This window comes from Vanacampus margaritifer, chromosome 13 (genome assembly GCF_051991255.1).
Source record: "Vanacampus margaritifer isolate UIUO_Vmar chromosome 13, RoL_Vmar_1.0, whole genome shotgun sequence".
NCBI lineage: Eukaryota > Metazoa > Chordata > Actinopteri > Syngnathiformes > Syngnathidae > Vanacampus > Vanacampus margaritifer.
In genome coordinates this window covers 3,338,793-3,356,753 of record NC_135444.1, presented here as the reverse complement: position 1 = coordinate 3,356,753, position 17,961 = coordinate 3,338,793, and the positions used below count along the sequence as shown (strand labels likewise).

The following is a 17,961-nucleotide window of genomic DNA, read 5'->3' as shown; positions in this document are numbered from 1 at the left end:
TGGGATTTTTTTTAATGGGCTTTAGGTGAACTGATGAATACACACACGCTCGCACGCACTCACACATACAAAAAAAAGTGTATATATATATATATATATATATATATATATATATATATATGTGTGTATATGTATATATATTTAAAAAAAAAGAAAGAAAAATGAGGAAAAAAAACTTTTTTTATTTTTTTTAAAAGGAGAGCAACGATGATGTCAAATCGAATGAACAATACTGAGCTCTCCTGAGAAAAAAAAAAAAAGGACTATGAATAAGTGTGCTGGAAACGCACACCACCATGAATCGCAGTACCTACAGTATTTGTTTATAAATAAATAAATAAGTAAATAAATAAAAATACACAATCACAAATGATTTTTCACTTTTGTTAACAGTTCAGCTTTGGCAGAGGACTTGGCTCTAATGAATGAGTACATGAAGTTCTAGTTATTGTAATGTTCATAGTTATTGTAGCAAAGAACAACTCATATTTTACATTTATGAACAAAGCTTAACTATTTTCAGGGAAAATGGTCAGTATTGAATGACATATTTAAGGGTCCGTCTCAAAACAGATAAGTGTAGCTGTTTGTACGGTAATTCATGAGTGCTGTTCCCCCTTTTGACCGTTAGATGGCGATGTTACTGTTAGACAAAGGCTCAGAGGAAGGACGTAGTAAACAAAACAAAAAATCACTCACCTCTTTGGCAATTTCCAGATGTTTTTCAGCAAAGTGCATAGCTTGCTCGTGGTTCCCCAGGGCGGTATGGGCATTTCCTAGACTCCAGTATGCCCTTCCTTCACCAATCCTGAAGAAGGACACAGAGAAAAGCAGCTTCAAATGTGATTACATCTGACAGGGAAAGGCCTTTACTGTTATTCAAAGCAGAGAAAATGTGCTTATATGAAAACATTCAGAGCCAGTTAAGGTAATAAACTAATTAACCTCGTATTAATCCGCCCCCCGCCCCCAGTTTTTCTATTTTAGAAACATTTTGTGCCAATAGCAAACCAAAGCTAATTTAGATTTGTATAAACATTTCCTGATTACGACATATTGTTGACTGTATTGTTGAAGTGCTGTTGAACAAAGTACAGTAAGGAACAACAAGATTTAATTGGTCTGCTTTGTAAACGTCATTTCAGTGTTCACCAAAGAGGAGCTTATATTGAACTTTTTCAGTTACCCTGATAAGCAGTACAAAGGAAGGTTCTGTATGGTCTGTACCTGTCGTTGAGATCCTGAGCAATTACCAGATGTTTGAGGTGATAATCAATGGCTCTCTCATAGTCCTGAAGAAGTGTGTAGGTGTTGCCTAGACTGTAACAGGCTTGGGCCTCCACGGCCTTGTCCTTCAAAAGCCTGGCCAGCTGCAGAGTCCTCCTTATAGTAAAACAGAGTGGAAGACCAGGTCAAAGAATGTCTCGGGTGGGTGCAGGGGAATGACAGTTATCCTATTTTTTTCTCCACTCTCATGCCTTTGTTATTTTCTGAGGTCTTCTCCTTTAGAATCACTTCAATACTCAACTTTGATGAATGGGTTTGTTTGGATGTTTCTACAAGTTTCTATTCTGTTATATTCATTTCTCCTCATTATGAAACCTTAGTCTCAGTTAATGTGATTGATCGCTTTTCTATTTTTATGCATACTCTATGTACGCCTTTCACAAGTATCAAAATATACAAAATACAATTTTAGTGAGTGCTGCCCGAAAAGCTTATTTGTGAGGCTCAAGCAATATAACTTATGAATGAAATAGGTAAATAGGTCTGCTCTTCACGATTTAAGATATAGAAACAGTACATCATGTAAAAAGCATAACATAGGACAACTAGCATCCCGTTTTTGTTGTTAGGACCAGATAAAAATAAATAAATAAATCAAGGTTAAACTTACTTATAATGACCAGCTGCCACTTCAAATTGACTAAGGAATATATGTGCATTGCCAAGGTTACAGTGCGCCCTCCTCTCAGCAGACTTGTCCCCAAATTCTTTGGCAATAAGAAGGCGCTGTCAAACATAACCAATAGAAGGATTAATATTAGTTTAATCAAAACTAGTTTGAACTGTTGACATTCTGAAGTAGTTAAGACAAGCACAGGTACCATGATCCCTAAATGGGCAAAGGCAGCATACTGTAATTTGAGGTGATGGATGTGCAATTTTGATTTTCACCTGCGTTAAGCCCACCTTTTCATGTGCTGCTACAGCAGTTTCAAAGTCCCCCAGCAGATAATAGGTATTACCAAGATTCCCATAGGTACGACCCTGGGCTGCATGATCCCCCAACTCCTTCACCAAACACAGGTTTGCCCTGAAATCACAGCTAAGATTAGGTACTAAAAGATTACCGGTTATTTTTGAAATGCTCAAATGAAAAATGAGACAATTTTGTTGCGTTACATTACAAAGTAAGTTCTTATCAAAAATTCGCTTTGAAAAGTGACTAGATTCTCTTGATAACAACTGTCTGACTCATGTCAAGATGCTAATTATCTCAGTCACGTAGCTCTGATACTAAATCTACAACAAGCCAGCAAAATGAGTAAAAAATAAGCAGACGTATTTGGAAATGTTCTTTGCAACGGGGATAAGGCCCAGTGATGAGGCAACACAAGAGCCTATGACCAAAAAGAAAGCGGAATGTGCATTCACAGACAATAGCAGGAGACCTACTTAAAATATGGAGTTAAGGCGACCGGTGATTCTCTCCACAATATGTAGCGAGCGGCTCTTGGTTTAGCGTTATGGTGAGTTATTCATGGAATTTATATTTGTTCTGCAGTTCCTTGTTATGTTGGCATATTTCAGGAGGACACTATTAATACAGTTACATAAAAATGTGGCTTGATGTTTATTGTTACAGTATATCTACAAAATACCCCAGTTTTTGGTGTTGCTCGTATCATTCATGACCGTTTTCTTCTTGTTACCCTTTTTGTGTTGTTGGTGCTGTTGTAGCATTTTGTTAATCGGCCAGCCACCCCACCTGATCCCCCTCACCCGCGACCCGAGCGTAGTTGCCAGTCTATGAAAGTTATGGACCTTCATGAACTGGTCCATGGCGAAAAAAAATGGTTAGGGACCACTGGGTTACAAGTTTAAAACTGCCACTTGGCACTTTTCAATTTTTAACAAATAACAAAATGGTAACAGAAAGAGAAGTCTGCATTTGCATTACGTTCATACAGGAGTGGCCGTTCACTTTTACACTACATGGGTATGTATGGTTGCGGCACTGCTTGATGGTTCTATTTATAAAAAAAATAAAATAAAAAAAAGAATGATTCAAAGTTAAGAGAGACTGTGGAACGAACTCACTCATAGAACTGTGAAGCTTTCCTCAGGGCTATCCTTGCTTCCTCTGGAAACTCTCCAGGCTCTGTCCCCGACCAACAGATGCTTTTGCCCTTGGCGTGGTAAACGTTCCCAAAATTATACAGCGCTCGGGCCTGCCCAACCTACAGTGTGCACAGCAGATTTCCAATGATGGATGCCGCAGTGACCAGCAGTGTTGTAATAATATACTTAAAATACACTGACAGTAGACCTGCTTGCATGCACTATTTGAGTCTGGTGCTTGATATAACACAGTTATAGAATACAATACACCCCGTGTCCTGTGGCATCACTGATTCATCTTTACAATCCCAAATAGAAACTTCACAAACTGCTCACAACAGATAGCATTTCAATTGTATTTATGGTCACCATCATTATCATCAACATCATTTTTAATTTGGTCTGATCAATTAATTGTCATTTGTAAAATACTTACCAGTCAGACCTGCGACATATGGATTTAAGGACTGCTAGGGTGTTTAATAGGTGTTGTAGCTTTTAATTTGTGCATAAGCAGCAGCCGGTCAAGACCAAATACTGTACATTAAGAGTAATGTCATAGTGATGGCACAAATAGGCATAATTTGCTAACAAATATGGCTGATTAATTTATTTGTTTTGGTGGATAGAAGAGTGGCTTAAGTACAATCATATGAAATGCAAACTAACATATTGTTTATAAATCCCAAAATGAAGCCTCATGCTCAGTTTGTCCAGAAAGTGCTGTAGCATTCTGTAGGCGTGGAAGCATCTGGGATGGATCAACACTCAAGTGTATTATAGTCAGATGTGGAAAGATTTCAAGTTTTTCTGAATAGACAGCATGTGGTTTGGGCTCAAACATCACTAAAAATGCATCTAGACAAGTCTAGGGATAAATTCACTTCTACTATTCTGTTGGCACAATTCATGTTGAAAAAGACATGTGACGTGTCATACAGACTTCCTTTTCCACATTTTTTTGTGATTTGAAATGGCTCAGGAGGGAAAAGTTGCTTGCTGCAAATTTCAGGGATGGATAAATCAAATAAAGTTAAACTGACACTCTTTCACTGATTTGCCAAGTTGTGTTAAGAGTTTTTGCTAAAGTCTAAACTTATTCACAGGTTTGTGTGAGTGTTTTAGAGGAAACATACATTTTTATTTTTAAGAAAATATAAAATTTCCTCATTTGTGGATAACATTGGCAGCACTTCTACCAAGACAAATTACACCAACATGCAATTATAATTACAGTAAGTCTGCAGATTTAAAATCAGACTTTAATATTACAGTATAAGCACTTTTTTGTTATTAATTTGTACAGAAAACATGCTGTTATGTCTATACTAGGGCTGGACGGTTATGGAAAAAATAATAATCTCGGTTATTTTGACTGAGATTGAAACCATGATTAAGAAAACAATTATTCAGTGATTTTTTTTTTTTTAACTATAAAAATTCAACTACTCAAAACTATGATCTTAGCTTTACGCCCATTCATCCCTTGACGTTGAACATTTTATTCTTGAACACTATTCTTTTTGTCAAGTATAAAATACCCTTGTAACTATCATGTGAAATCCAAGCCGCTTGCATTTTCATTCTTCATTTTATTTAAGCATTCGCTTGTCTCTTTATCATATTTACCGGTATTTTATTTTATGTTATTTTTACAAGTCTAGGGACATAGTGGACTAATTTGGGACCTCAGGAATTGTATTTTATGCTATGTCATGCAGAAATGTGTGTTGGTATGACAAAAAACTTGTATATTTGCACTTGAATTTTAATATGACTTAAAAGGACATCGAGAAATACATTTGTAATAAATTTAAATGAGAATATCCTAAAATAGCAATTGAAAAGAAAATACTGGGTGTTCCTGCGCATTGTGGCCTCTTATGGGGAGTGTAGTGCGGTCAATCCACTGTGTATACATAATGAGAACAGAAGGAAGTTGTGATTGAATTCTATTAAAATAACGCATTTTTCACAGATTGGGAATAATTTGTGCCTTTGCGTAGTGTTATTTTACCTGTGGGTGGGTGTTTTCACAGCCTTTGTGTGTGAATATTCGTTATTTGAAGGAACATAACTCCCTAAGTCAATGCTAATTTACCGTTAGCATTTGAATGGGATCCACCATTTACTTTAGCATTAGTGCTAGGCTAGCGATCTTTTAAAAAAAGAAGAAGAGTGTTTTGTATTTAAATATACAGTGGTTGTGATTCTTCTTGTCGTGTGTTTAGTTTCACAGTTAACTAGGGTGTCATTAAACAGCTTAAAAGACACTTAGAAACGGCAGAAACACATTGATTCACTTCGACAGGGTACTTTCACAACGTCGGGAACTTGTAAACGCCAGTCTGTACATTAATCATTTTTCTTTGATCATTACATTTTAAAGATCAATAAGCCAAAAATCTAAATCACGATAACATTTCGATTTATCGTCTGCCCTAGTCCATTCTCAAGGCATGCTCATATACTAAGAATTATTAGTACCCACCTTATCACACATAGCTCTGGTGATGTCTAAATGTCTTTGGCAACAAACCACGGCTTCATTATAGCGTCCCAGAAGCTTTAATGTATTCCCAAGGTTGCCACTGGCTTTGGCCTCACCAATTTCATCGCCAATCGTCCTAAAAGATAAGCAACAACAAAGTAATCAATAATATGGAACTCTGTCTGTCATATTGCGATTTAAAACCATGTTTAGAATAGCTTTAGATGAACTGTTTTCCCACAAAATTCGATTTATTGTATTATGAAAATTGAACATCATGACATTGACCTGTTAATGTTGTATACTGTAACTTCCTACCTTGTAAGTGTGAGATCATGCCGATGGTATTCCAAGGCTTTGTTATACTCTTGCAAGTGAAAGTAAGCATTGCCAAGCTGGCTATAGATGGCGCTGAGGATTTGGAGGTCCTCGGTTCCAACCTGGATGGCAGACTCAAAGAAGGACACACCAGCGCGATAATTACCAGCCTTACAGAGCCTTTCACCTTCCAGGGCCAGGTCCAGACATGACGACTCCATGCTGCGGGAAGCAGGACACATGATAAGATAGAAGAATGTTTAGTGATCATTTTCTTTGAAAGAACGACAGTTTACGTCAACCTCCACGTACCGTAATCCAAAATATGTTTGTTATTTTAGTCATACACAAAGTCAATAATCAATCTATTGATAAATTAATTTTATTAAGTTATTTGAAAATGAATAGAAAAACTACAGTGCTCTCCGTGCCTTCCCCCAAAAAAGAAGTCAAAATACCATAGACCCGGTGTCTCGACAAAACAGCATACCCGTCAGAGTAGCATACCTTGCACATCTGTGAATGCGCAGTAGGAACGGGTTAAGTGTTAGGTTGAGTTTAGGATGAGGCAACAGATAGAGATTACATACGTCTCATACATACACATTGCGTATGCCGATCTAACGAGGTGTGCTGATCTGACAGAACACCGTTAAACATTTTACACAGTTCTGAGAAACTTGCTAAAGGAAACGTGTGCCTTGTCTTAGCTTTGTAGAAGAAGACTATTGTCTTTTATAATTAGGGGAAATTCCATTATATTAGTCCATGTTTGATGACACAGCATGACAGCATTTCATTTCAACAAAAGCAATGTTGAACATTGCGTCACCAAACGCAACCATGTGAGTGGAAATTATCTCCAACAGCTCCTGTGAATTAACAATGCAGGCTGCTTCCACCAGGCAACAATTCATGCTAGCAAGAAAACACTTCCTCATTTCAAGTCTTCATCTTTATCTTACATCATCTTACATCTATTGGGCATTTCCCTCCTATGAAAACAGCATATGCAAACCTAAAGGTCCGATTTAGCTCCATTTAGAAACACTGATCATGATTGTGCTGGTGCAAATGTTCAAACACCAGATCAAAACACTGCTAAGTCAAGTGATGACGTTATAGCCAGACTCACATACCTGTTGCTTCTTCCCATTTTAATGCACTTAAGGCAGTCTGACACGACGAACATTTCAAGCTTGTCAGTCTAAGAAGCAAATCCAGCTCTTTCAAAACAGCACCTTTTGCCTTCACTTCCTTCATGTGCATACACATAACGCAGTCACAGCGTCCCAATGTCATACAGAGAACAAAGATACAACTACCCTAAATCAGCTACCGCCATCCTAAATGGAGCTCCGCTAACCTGCGGTAACAGCAAAACAAAAGAACTTAATCCGCTCAGCGATCACATTGGCCTTAACAGTCCTTGCCAGGGACAGAGCTGGGCTATGTAGAAAGCAAGTTCAAACTGTGTTGTTGTTAAGCAGAATTTATAAATAGGGAGTTATCAGCAACTATGCCGTTAATAAGTTGATGCTCTCAATCACTTAGTAACCACTAACCAGCAAATCTAAGCCAAACGATGGTTTGTGTCACTTCTAATTAAGTCAGATCTCAGTGGTAATTATAGCTACTTTAAGTGGCTCCAGTCAACCCTAAGGCTATTTGCTCAACACCCCATGAAATAATCATTTAACAGCAGACATCCTGGGGATAGGGTTAAAAATGGTTCTAAAGACCCTTCAAATATAACCACACAATAAGACAAACCTGAATGATAGGGATGAGTTACTATGAGGCAGAAATAAATGTACACCACATATAATCTCTTGTCACACAAGCCCCTTCAACCAAATACAATAAGCTTTTCTTAGTAAAAACCTGGGCCAATTTTGCCAATTGGGGGTGGGGGGTGTCACAAAATGAAAGAGTCAGACGGCACAAAAAACTTCTGTAAAGGCAGGTGTCCCTATGGAAGAACAAGGTTATAAAAAAAAGCTGTGCCAATAAAGACCTAAAGTGCATTGTATTTATAATGAATCAATAATCATCACAATTTATTTAAATCTGCTAGTGTTGTTTCAATACCGATACTGGTATCGGCAGAGGCCCCGATACTGCATTAAAACAGTGGTATCGGTGAGTACTAACAAGTAACATGCCGATACCATGAATTCTGACAATAATACAGGACTTTGGATGCAGCATCTTGTGTCTTGCTCATGCATGACATTCACTGATGTGTGACATGTTCACTGCATGCCGAGCTAAGATATCATATTGGCCCTTGAATGCTCTGAACCAATGGCAGGACAGCTTTTCCATGTTGAGAAAAAACAACAACTTAGGTATCGGTATGGTATCGGCATCGACCGATACTGCAAAGCTGGGTATCGGTATCGGGGGCCAAAAAACGGTATCGGAACAACACTAAAATCTGCATAAGCATACTAAGAGAATCTGCCGAGCGTTGAAGAGGTGTTTACTGCTAAACACATTCCTTCATTCATTTTTGACTGCTTATCCTGTTCAGGGAAAGGGTAAAGCTGGATCCTATTCCAGCTTAATGCGAGAGGTGGAGTACACCCTGGAGTAACTGCCACTCCACAGGGCCACTTGATAGAATCCATTCACTGACAAGAGAAATGCATACTATGACAACATGACACTGACCTATGACAATAAATCAAATAAGTTTGACTGTCCGGCAGGTGCAACACTTTTACTGTACATTCCACCTTTTTCATCTTGCATGTTTAAAAAAAATAATTAATAAAATTTTCAATTAATCAAATCCAAAAAGGTTTTTTTGCGATGCAAAGAATCCCACCCATATTGACAAACTAGCATTTGCAGATTTCATTGTATTTTTTTCTTTTTAATGCAGTACCTAAGCTTTTTTTTTTGTGCTATTTGTATGTGTCTCAAATGACACAGACTGGTTCAGTCAACCTCTTTTCGTAAGAATCTTACTTACATTCATCCATGAATCCATCTTTTTCCATTCATCCAGGGTTGGGTTGTAGGGAGTCGGGACAGCAACTTTTGGCAGGGAACAGACTTCACAAGCTCTTACACGGGGATCACAAGGCGCTCCCAGGCCAGCCGAGAGGCAAAGTATCTGCAACGTGTATTGGGTAGTCCCCGTGGTCTCCTCCCGGTTGGACGTGCCTATAACACTTCTTTAGTAGGGAGGAGTCCAGGTGGCATCCTTACTAGATGTCCAAGCCATCTCATCTGGCTCCTCTCACTGCAGAGGAGCAGCGGCTCTACTCTGAGGCCCTCCTGACTGAGTATTGCTGCTTCCCATCTCTAAGGGAGAGCCCGGAAATCCTGCTGAGGAACCTATTTCACCGCTTGGATCTGAGATTTTGTTCTTTCGGTCACAACCCACAACTTGTGACCAAAGGTAAGGGCAGGAGCGTAGATATACGGGTGAATAGAGTGTCTGCATCACTGCAGATGCTGCACTAATCCACCTGACAAGCTCTTTTCCAACTGAGGTCTGATTTGAAGGTGCCGATTCTCATCCCAACCGCTTCAGAGAGAGTCAAAGATCGCAGCTTGACAAAGCCAACCGAACCATATCATCCACAAAATACAAAGATCAACCAACAGGCGCTCGTCAACAAGCCCCACCTCCAAGCCTGGCTGCAGGGTTGGGCGGTGACCCACCTCAGGGAAGCTATTGACCATTTATTGTCTATTTGTTGCAATCATCATGGGTGTTCTGCGCTGTGCATTTACTGCTTCCTTAACCAGGACCTATTTTCCAAGGGTGACCCTCCCAGATGTATAAAGCCCCAGACAATTTAGCTCCTAGGATCATTGGGACACAAGAAACTCTCCACCACGATAAGGTGACACTTAAAGAGGGGGTACTAGCTGATTATCTGTTAAGTAATCTTTGGGTACAAACCAATCTTTTTGGAAGTTATTATCCTATCAATTATTCAATTGTTTACTTGGGGAATCGCATCCCCATCACAATGACCAATTTTTGTGGTTGACAAAAGGGAGTTGGTCAACTTCGTTTTCCAGCCCTAAATATATAACTATTGTCCAAATACACCAGCCATAAGAAAACAAAATATTAGCAACTTCAGCAATTAACTATTGTGTTAGACCATAAATCTGTTGTCGTCATGGTCATCACGGTATAAATAGGAATAGGGGTGCACCGATCGATCGGCTGGGCAATTTATCGGCCCCAATTTCCCGAATTTTGGGGGATCGTGATCGTCCAATTTTTTTAAAAATAAACTGATCTTTTCCACCGATCTCATCTCTCTCCTCAGAGGTCTGAAAAAGTATCCTCTTCTGCTGAGATGACTAATGGGCTTTTATTTTTATTTGAGAGAAATACTTAATGTAGTTAAAATGAACGGTATTATTTCACAGATATTGTTCAATGTTCTTTAATATAAAAAGATTAAACACTGAAGGCAGCTGTTTATTATGGAAAAAATCGGGATCGTCAAAAATCGAGATCGTCAGGTCAGACTTTTTAAAAGATTGGAGATCGGGGATCGGCCACATAATTGTGATTGGTGCACCCCTACACAGGAAGCCTGCTAACCTGTTTTCCAGATTTTGGTCATGTGACGTTTTAGTACTAGAGGCCTTTATAGTGCATTATATGACAGTGGACCCCCACATACTCCAGAATAGTGGGGGTCCACTGTATAAAAAATATAAATAGAAATCTCTAAGCAATATAAATGTAGAAAACTGAAGGGAAAAACCGAAAGGAAAAGAAGCAAAACAAAACATCATATTAAATGCATTTGATCTGTGACACCAGAATAATACTACATATAGCCAAAGGTACAGTACATATGAAATTATACTGTTACTGTATATACAGCAGTTGAGTATTTTAATACTGCCTCTGGCCCGAAGTCAGCTGTGACAGGTTCTAGCACACCTACGACCCTAATGAGAATAAGCTGGAGAGAAAATGGATGGCTGGATGGACAATATATTCAGTACTATATACTGTAATAAATGTATTGGTGGGTTGGCGTCAGCTGGCTGGATTTCACTTCATACCTGGAAATGTTTTTGTTGTGAAAGGTCCATGTGATGCATGGTATTTTTCATTGGCAGTTGAATATGTAATGTTGCGATGCTGTTCATCTGCGATTCATACTTTGAATTGCAGCAAAACTAGCATCTGATGGTTTGCCACTCAGTAAACCCTGTTGCAGAACCTTACATACTGCACGACAGATCAGTCAGGTTTGCTCTGTGCATGACAGGCCGAAGCCTAAGAACAAACATGCTCCAAGATTAAAACAAACAAAACGCATACCATAATGATGACATGAATATTAGACAAACTTTTGTTTGATTGAGAGCCACATGGTGATTGAACCAGTGTATTGCGCCTACCTAAAAACACATCTGCCAATTACATCACCACAAGTGTCTATCTATTCTTGAGTGTCAGCTTGCCCCACAGGTTAGTCTGGGACTGTAATCAGAGTATGGAATTCACCAAAGGAAACTTTGTCATGGGTTCGGTGGCTTGTCTCTACTTGTGCACAATACCTTAGCGCAAAAATAGGCTTCAGATTATGTAAAACATACCAGTACTCTCGTCATAGTAATAGCCCCCTGTAGTCAGATGCTTATTCTCTCACAATTGTTTCAGATGTACCACGGCATTTAAATTTTGGCTTGTGAACCATAATTTATCTGTCAATGAAGTGTCATACAGTATTTCACAATCTATACTCCACTAATTGTGGGGTTAGGGACAAGATCAAGACTTAAAAAATATTCATCGCAGTAATTATTTCTCTATGTATTGGTCATCAAATTGTGCTGTTCAAAAAAAGCAATCTACTGACAAGATCAAATTCCTGGTAACGTGATGAATGTAGATGCATCTTGTGTGATGGAGATGACAATGCAATGAAATGCCATACACTACAGTAATCCCAGAAAGCTGTACACAGTACAGCTGTATACAGTGTTGCTAACATTTTGGATTCCTCACAACTGCCACACCCAATAATAGCAACTAGCGCTACAGTATGTGCAGTTGCGCTTGAAAGTTTACATCCCCTTGGGGTGTGTAAATTTATGAGCACAACTATAAATGTACAAAAGCTAAGCATCGCTTAATGACACCAAAATGATATGACTCGTCACCCAAAATTCACAGGTACATCTCTACTCATGTCAACTTCAACCTCTAAAAATATCAAAACAATTGCCTCAGTATTGTGGATTTCATGCGCATTAAGCTTTTTTTCCATACAGTGCACTCATAACTGTTGTATGCACCGAAAACGGCAAAAAATAAAATAAAATTTCCGCTTTCGGCTGATAGGCAATTAAAACAGAAACGCAACGATTGAAACAGGATGTTGTGGTGAGGCAAACTGCGGCCACCAAGCGTCTGTCTCAATTAAATGCGGGGTGAGCGTTCCACCTCGCTACTCGCTGGCGTTGCAACGCGAGAGTTTGTACAGGACACAACCGCTTCAATCGCACCGCTCTACACTTTTGTCCTCGGACTCCAGCTGAACGACTCTTAGTACATAGTAATACTTTGGCTAATGCTATTCCTATGGCTAGGCTATTGTTACCAAGGCAAAGTTCAAAGTTCAGCGGCTGTAAAAAAGTAAATACATTTACCACATATAACCAGGGTTGGGGAATCCAGGTCCAGAAAGTAAAAACCCTGCCACAGATTGGCTTTAGCCACAAGTGTTTCTACTCAACTGGCATTCCCCAACCCTGTGTACTTCATGCCAACTTGAACTTCCTTGCTCACCATTCTGTCTCGGTATTGATAGATGACCGTGTTGCAGCGCTCCCCACGACTACTTTTTTTTTTTTGCTCTGGGAGACTACAGACCTGTACAGACACATTTATTATCTATTATTTGACATGATAGTTACAAAAGAAAAAAGAAAAAAAAACTGTGGAGGAGGTATGTGTGAGAAGTGGGGGTGTTGTGACAGCATGGGTGGGATAATGTGTAGGAGTGATGGGGACTACCACTACTAATTTATATAATGTAGTACTGGAGAGTTTTTCTACATGCAAAGATGCAAATAACCTATTAACAAATAAAACAGTAAAAATATGCTTCATAAAACTGTGGTAAATAAATATAATAATTTTCTCCACTTTCTGTCCTAAGGTCTGGTTTGAAAGTGAACACATCACAGATCCTCAAGAAACTGCTTTAAAGTTGTTATCTTGCAACACATTGCTCCTGTTAGGTTCTGGATGAGGGATGGAATTCAGATAGATCTACTCTTGTGTGATACAGGACCACCACCCAACCCAAAATCTTGAAAAATCTTCAACTATTTGCCTTATCATCTCTAAAGGAAAACTGCACCATAGCAGAATTTCATATTAATTGTAATATATAAACAACATATAACTGTTTTATTGATTGATTTTAGTGTTTATAATAAATTAAGGTTGAAAATTTTCAAAGCAGCCCTTCCTTCGATTTTTCTGTGTGCAGCCCTTGGATGAAAAAAATGGACACCTCTGATTTCAATGGGTCGATCTCTTAAGGTCTGGGTTGGTTGTGTACACCAAACCTAGTGAACAACATTGTAACAAAACATGCAGTCGTATTGCTGTCTTAATGACAGCCCAATGAAAAATACTTTCAACTATTCATATGTTCCTATTCAGTGACTGGACCAATAGGAAATAATTCTGTTAACTTGGCAAATTGTTCTGCTATGATATCACCCAATGACTGCTGGCTATTTGTTGGTTTACTCCCCATTGTTGGCTGGATACTTTGTGAATTATTTGAAAGCTTAGTCTGCAAACCTTACTTTGAAAAGCAAAGCTTTTGTCTGCATGGGAAAACAATACCTGTCAATAGTTGGGCAATGTTCAAACTGCTTGAATTCCACATATAATACTTTAGGATGTGTTTAACTTACAACAGCGAGAAAAATCTGCAAGATTGACTGATTTCCTGGGTATTTTGGGGAGATTTGAACATCAATATGTAGAAAAATAAAAACTTTAAAACAAAAACAAAAACATGCTTTTTTTTTTAGGTCATGCCCTACAAATAGCATCATTAACTCTTTTACTGCCAAAAACGTTAAATGACGTTTAGTAAAAACCTACGGAGGAGCGCCAAAGACGTTCACCAAGTTTTTTTGGAAACGGGTGGAGGAAAGCCTTGGCCAGCTGTGCTGAAAGTATCAAGCAGATCTAGTTAGTATAATGCCTATTTTTTGCCCCTAGATGGCAGCAATGACTCTCTTTGGACAAGATTGGGTGGGCGTCAGTAGAAGACGTGAGGCGGAGCTAGAGTGTTGAGGGGACAATGGCTGAGGAAGCCATAATGGCGACCGGTTGCAAGCAGCTCACGCTTGAGCATTTTTTTCAAAGACGAAAAGCATTGACCAATGCTAAAGAGCACATTGATGACGACGATGATGATGATGGTGACTCCGAGGTTGACGCCGAAGGTGGAAGCGTTGACGCGGCGGCTATGATCACGTCATAAAGCCTCACCAGCTAGCGATGCTAACGCCGGAAAACGCGGACCACAACCGAGCACGCTCAGGCGGACGTTCAATCGGACGACGAAGAGTGCCCCGAGTCCAATGCATATTCATCGGAGGAGTGGGTACAGTCTGATCACGGAGAAGACACTGGTTATGGACTACGATGCCACCATGAATGGAGCGGATAAGATGGATCAACCACCCGGTATAGGAACTGAAGAACATGAGGAAGCCAGATGTAACACCACCGTAACGTCACCGTATCATGATCCTGAGAGTAGACTTGATGGCAACATGGCCAAACACACACTGCAGTATATACTTGCTATTCTCCGGGAAAAAAAGCCAGCAAGAAAGTGTAGCGTCTGCGCGCTAAGGGGCCATCGCAGTGAAACTAATCTGTTGTGCAAATCCTGCTGCGTCGCCTTGCACGCAGGGGAGTGTTACAAAAAGAAAAACTGTATTTGAAACATCCACACAATTGTAAATAGTACCACGGTTGCACACATTTGTAAATAGTTTGCCAAATTGTTTTGTCAAATTGTTACACTGTTGAATGTAAATAAACGTATTTTGCTATCAAAAAACACTTTTTCATTGTTGGCGGTAGTGTTTTACAGAAGTAAAGCACTGTTTAGGTGTTTGTGGCATCATTCATGAAAAAAAATGTCTCAAATTCACTAGAGTGCATGAAATAATATCGTTTCACAAAAAGCTTGATTTCTCCGTTTTTTGTTTCAAAACAGAGCATTTGGGTGAAGCTAACCATTTTCTATTGTTGATTACTGAAAAACGGAATAAGGTAGATGAAAGATGAGAGTCCAATCTTTCATTTGGTAGTATGAGTGTTTCCATAGTCCAAACACAAAATTTTCTGTGGACCTTGAAAGATCAGTCAAAATGCTTAAATCGGCTGGCACTGACGGCATCCCTTTTCTGAAAAAAGTCTGGCAGTCAAAGAGTTAAAGGCCATTTTTAACACATTTCTTTTGATCAGAAATGTGTATCAAATAGGGCTGGGTTTAAAATATTGATATATATTGATATTGAATCGATATTACTTTTCATAGCCCAATATCGATTCACAAAACCATCTATCTATACTTTTAATACAGCTTTTTCCGGTAAATTAATGTGCCAGAGGGGAGCATGTACTTGTTCAAAATCTCGTGTGAGTGTTGTTCAAATGTGCCCTTCTGTTATTCAGAGTGTCCCAAAAGGAGCCCAGTGCTTACGAAGAACGTAAACGGCTCAAGCATTAGATGCTCCCAGTTGCTGAATGCTATATACCTTTAAAAACTTTAAAAATGGGCTGCGTTTTAATGCAAGCGGATCGCATCGCGGGTCTCCCTCGAAAAATACACACATGCAAACACACACTGTTTAGACAGATGCACTATGGAAAAGCTTTTCTTTTTGCAGTAGTTTTAAATGGCTTACCTTAACTAAAATTCTGCGTCATTGGAGCCAAAAGTAGAATCCTGATAGTTTACTGTGCAACTTGCTGCTCTAAATAGTAAATAAGTCATACTACACTATGCCTTACACAAGACTATGGACTACTTCTTCTACTTCCATTTGATGGTTGTCAAATACTTTTGATTCATTAGCGCCCCCTTCTTTAGCATAGATACCTATGGCTATTAAGGAGGCCACTGGCGGTAATGCATGACTTCTTCTTTTTTAATCGTGGTTGGCAGGTGCGTTTGGTTACCGCCACATTATTAAACAGAGTGGATGCATGTGGCAGTAATTTAACTGTACTTTAAATGAAAGAAAAAGCGAAAGACTGAACCCAAAAATCCCCCAAAAGAAGTAAGGTAAGAAATTGGACATAAAAACACTAAATGTGGATGCATAATTATGCACTATGACTCTTATGTCAATTTGTTTTTTATTTATTTATTAACCACTGGAACCTTAGCATAAAAACAGTCACAGAAATGTGAATGTCGTGATTTGAGTGTTTTTGCTACTTTATTTACTTAGCGCTGTAGTTGTAATTGATTTCAATTATTATTTGTTTTGATCAGGTCATGTTCACTAAAATGTACATGATTAATGTAACTGCATTGAATTCAATTATAAATGTAAATATTAATATTTTTACTAATGCTCCAAATAAGAGAAAGAAGATTATACTATTTGCAACATTGGTACTTCTGAGAATGTCTTACAAATAAAAGTAAAATTGGTACTGCATGAAATCCTTAACTGAATTGAAAATCAATGTGAATCGTGAATCAAATCGAATCGGGCCCTTCTGAATAGAATCCAATCGATTTTGGAAATCTGAATCGATACCCAGCCCTAGTATCAAACTGATAGCACTTAACATTAATCAGTTCCCAAAAAGTACATCTCAGCTTCAAAAAGGTTGACCCTGGTGTAGATAATTTAATAGAGAACTCTACAACAAAACTGCCGGTAGGAGGAAAAAATGTGAAAATGAGCTTCCCTATAAGGGAATACATTAGATGTATATATTAAAATACTATATTTGGCATCCTTAAGTTAACCATAAGCATTTCAATATGTATGGGCCCAGCCAACGCCTAACAAAAAAGTGATGCGCTCTCATCGAGATTTTTCATTTTAATCCTTAAAGAAAAAACACGAAACGTGATTTAAAGGAAAACCTGAGATGCATAATTTCATCAGATTTGTAATTACAGTACAGTATTTCTTTTCATGAGCCAGTTTAATGACGTTGTAGTCTGGTATTAAAAGTGAACACCGTATAATTTACTAAAACCCGAAAATCTCTCATGTCAGACATATACCATTGATCTTCTTGCTTAAGAATGGGACATTGAAAAATGACTAAGCTGTCAGTCTGACTGAGCACGATACTGATGACGTCGCCGACGTGAAACTATATTGAGTCATAGTACTGTAGTATGAATATGTCACCGCGTTCCGCGTTTGACTGTAAATCACAGCAAAAACATAGAAAAGGCAAAGCGACAGCGATAACAACTAAAACGTTACTTAGAATGACCTAAATGGCACCATGCGCACACAGTCATTTTCCACGCGATGGAACGGAGAGCAGAACTTTAAATTGAACTCAACACGAGTTAGCAAAAACACCATATTGTTGTCTGTGTTATGAACGCACTTACCTTTCTCTTTTGTTGTAGTCCTCAAGAGTCGTATTTCTCCAGGTGTTTACAGCTAGATTTATCGTTCCATCTGGGTGGAAGACGACTCCTAAGACTCGGGAAGCACAAGTTTGTAAAGCAAGCCACTCCTCCCTTCTCCTGAAATCTGCTTCTAATTTAGAAACTCGG

At 38.7% G+C, this 17,961-nt stretch overlaps 1 protein-coding gene across 3 annotated transcripts in view; it reads right to left on the bottom strand.

Annotated features, from left to right (window-relative positions):
* Nucleotides 1-17,961, bottom strand: part of LOC144062198 (G-protein-signaling modulator 2-like) — a 27,023-nt gene extending 9,062 nt beyond the window's left edge. The window contains exons 1-8 of one of the 3 annotated variants that reach the window (XM_077583285.1): nucleotides 17,794-17,961; nucleotides 6,155-6,376; nucleotides 5,837-5,972; nucleotides 3,325-3,464; nucleotides 2,194-2,317; nucleotides 1,898-2,013; nucleotides 1,228-1,383; nucleotides 700-808 (exon numbers count right to left, since the gene is read on the bottom strand). In XM_077583285.1, the coding sequence (XP_077439411.1) occupies nucleotides 700-808; nucleotides 1,228-1,383; nucleotides 1,898-2,013; nucleotides 2,194-2,317; nucleotides 3,325-3,464; nucleotides 5,837-5,972; nucleotides 6,155-6,375 (1,002 nt within the window). In that variant the 5' untranslated portion in view covers nucleotide 6,376; nucleotides 17,794-17,961. Of the gene's footprint in view, nucleotides 1-699; nucleotides 809-1,227; nucleotides 1,384-1,897; nucleotides 2,014-2,193; nucleotides 2,318-3,324; nucleotides 3,465-5,836; nucleotides 5,973-6,154; nucleotides 6,377-7,293; nucleotides 7,532-17,793 lie in introns of those variants that run through there. The other 2 variants (XM_077583286.1, XM_077583284.1) reach the window with 2 other exon arrangements.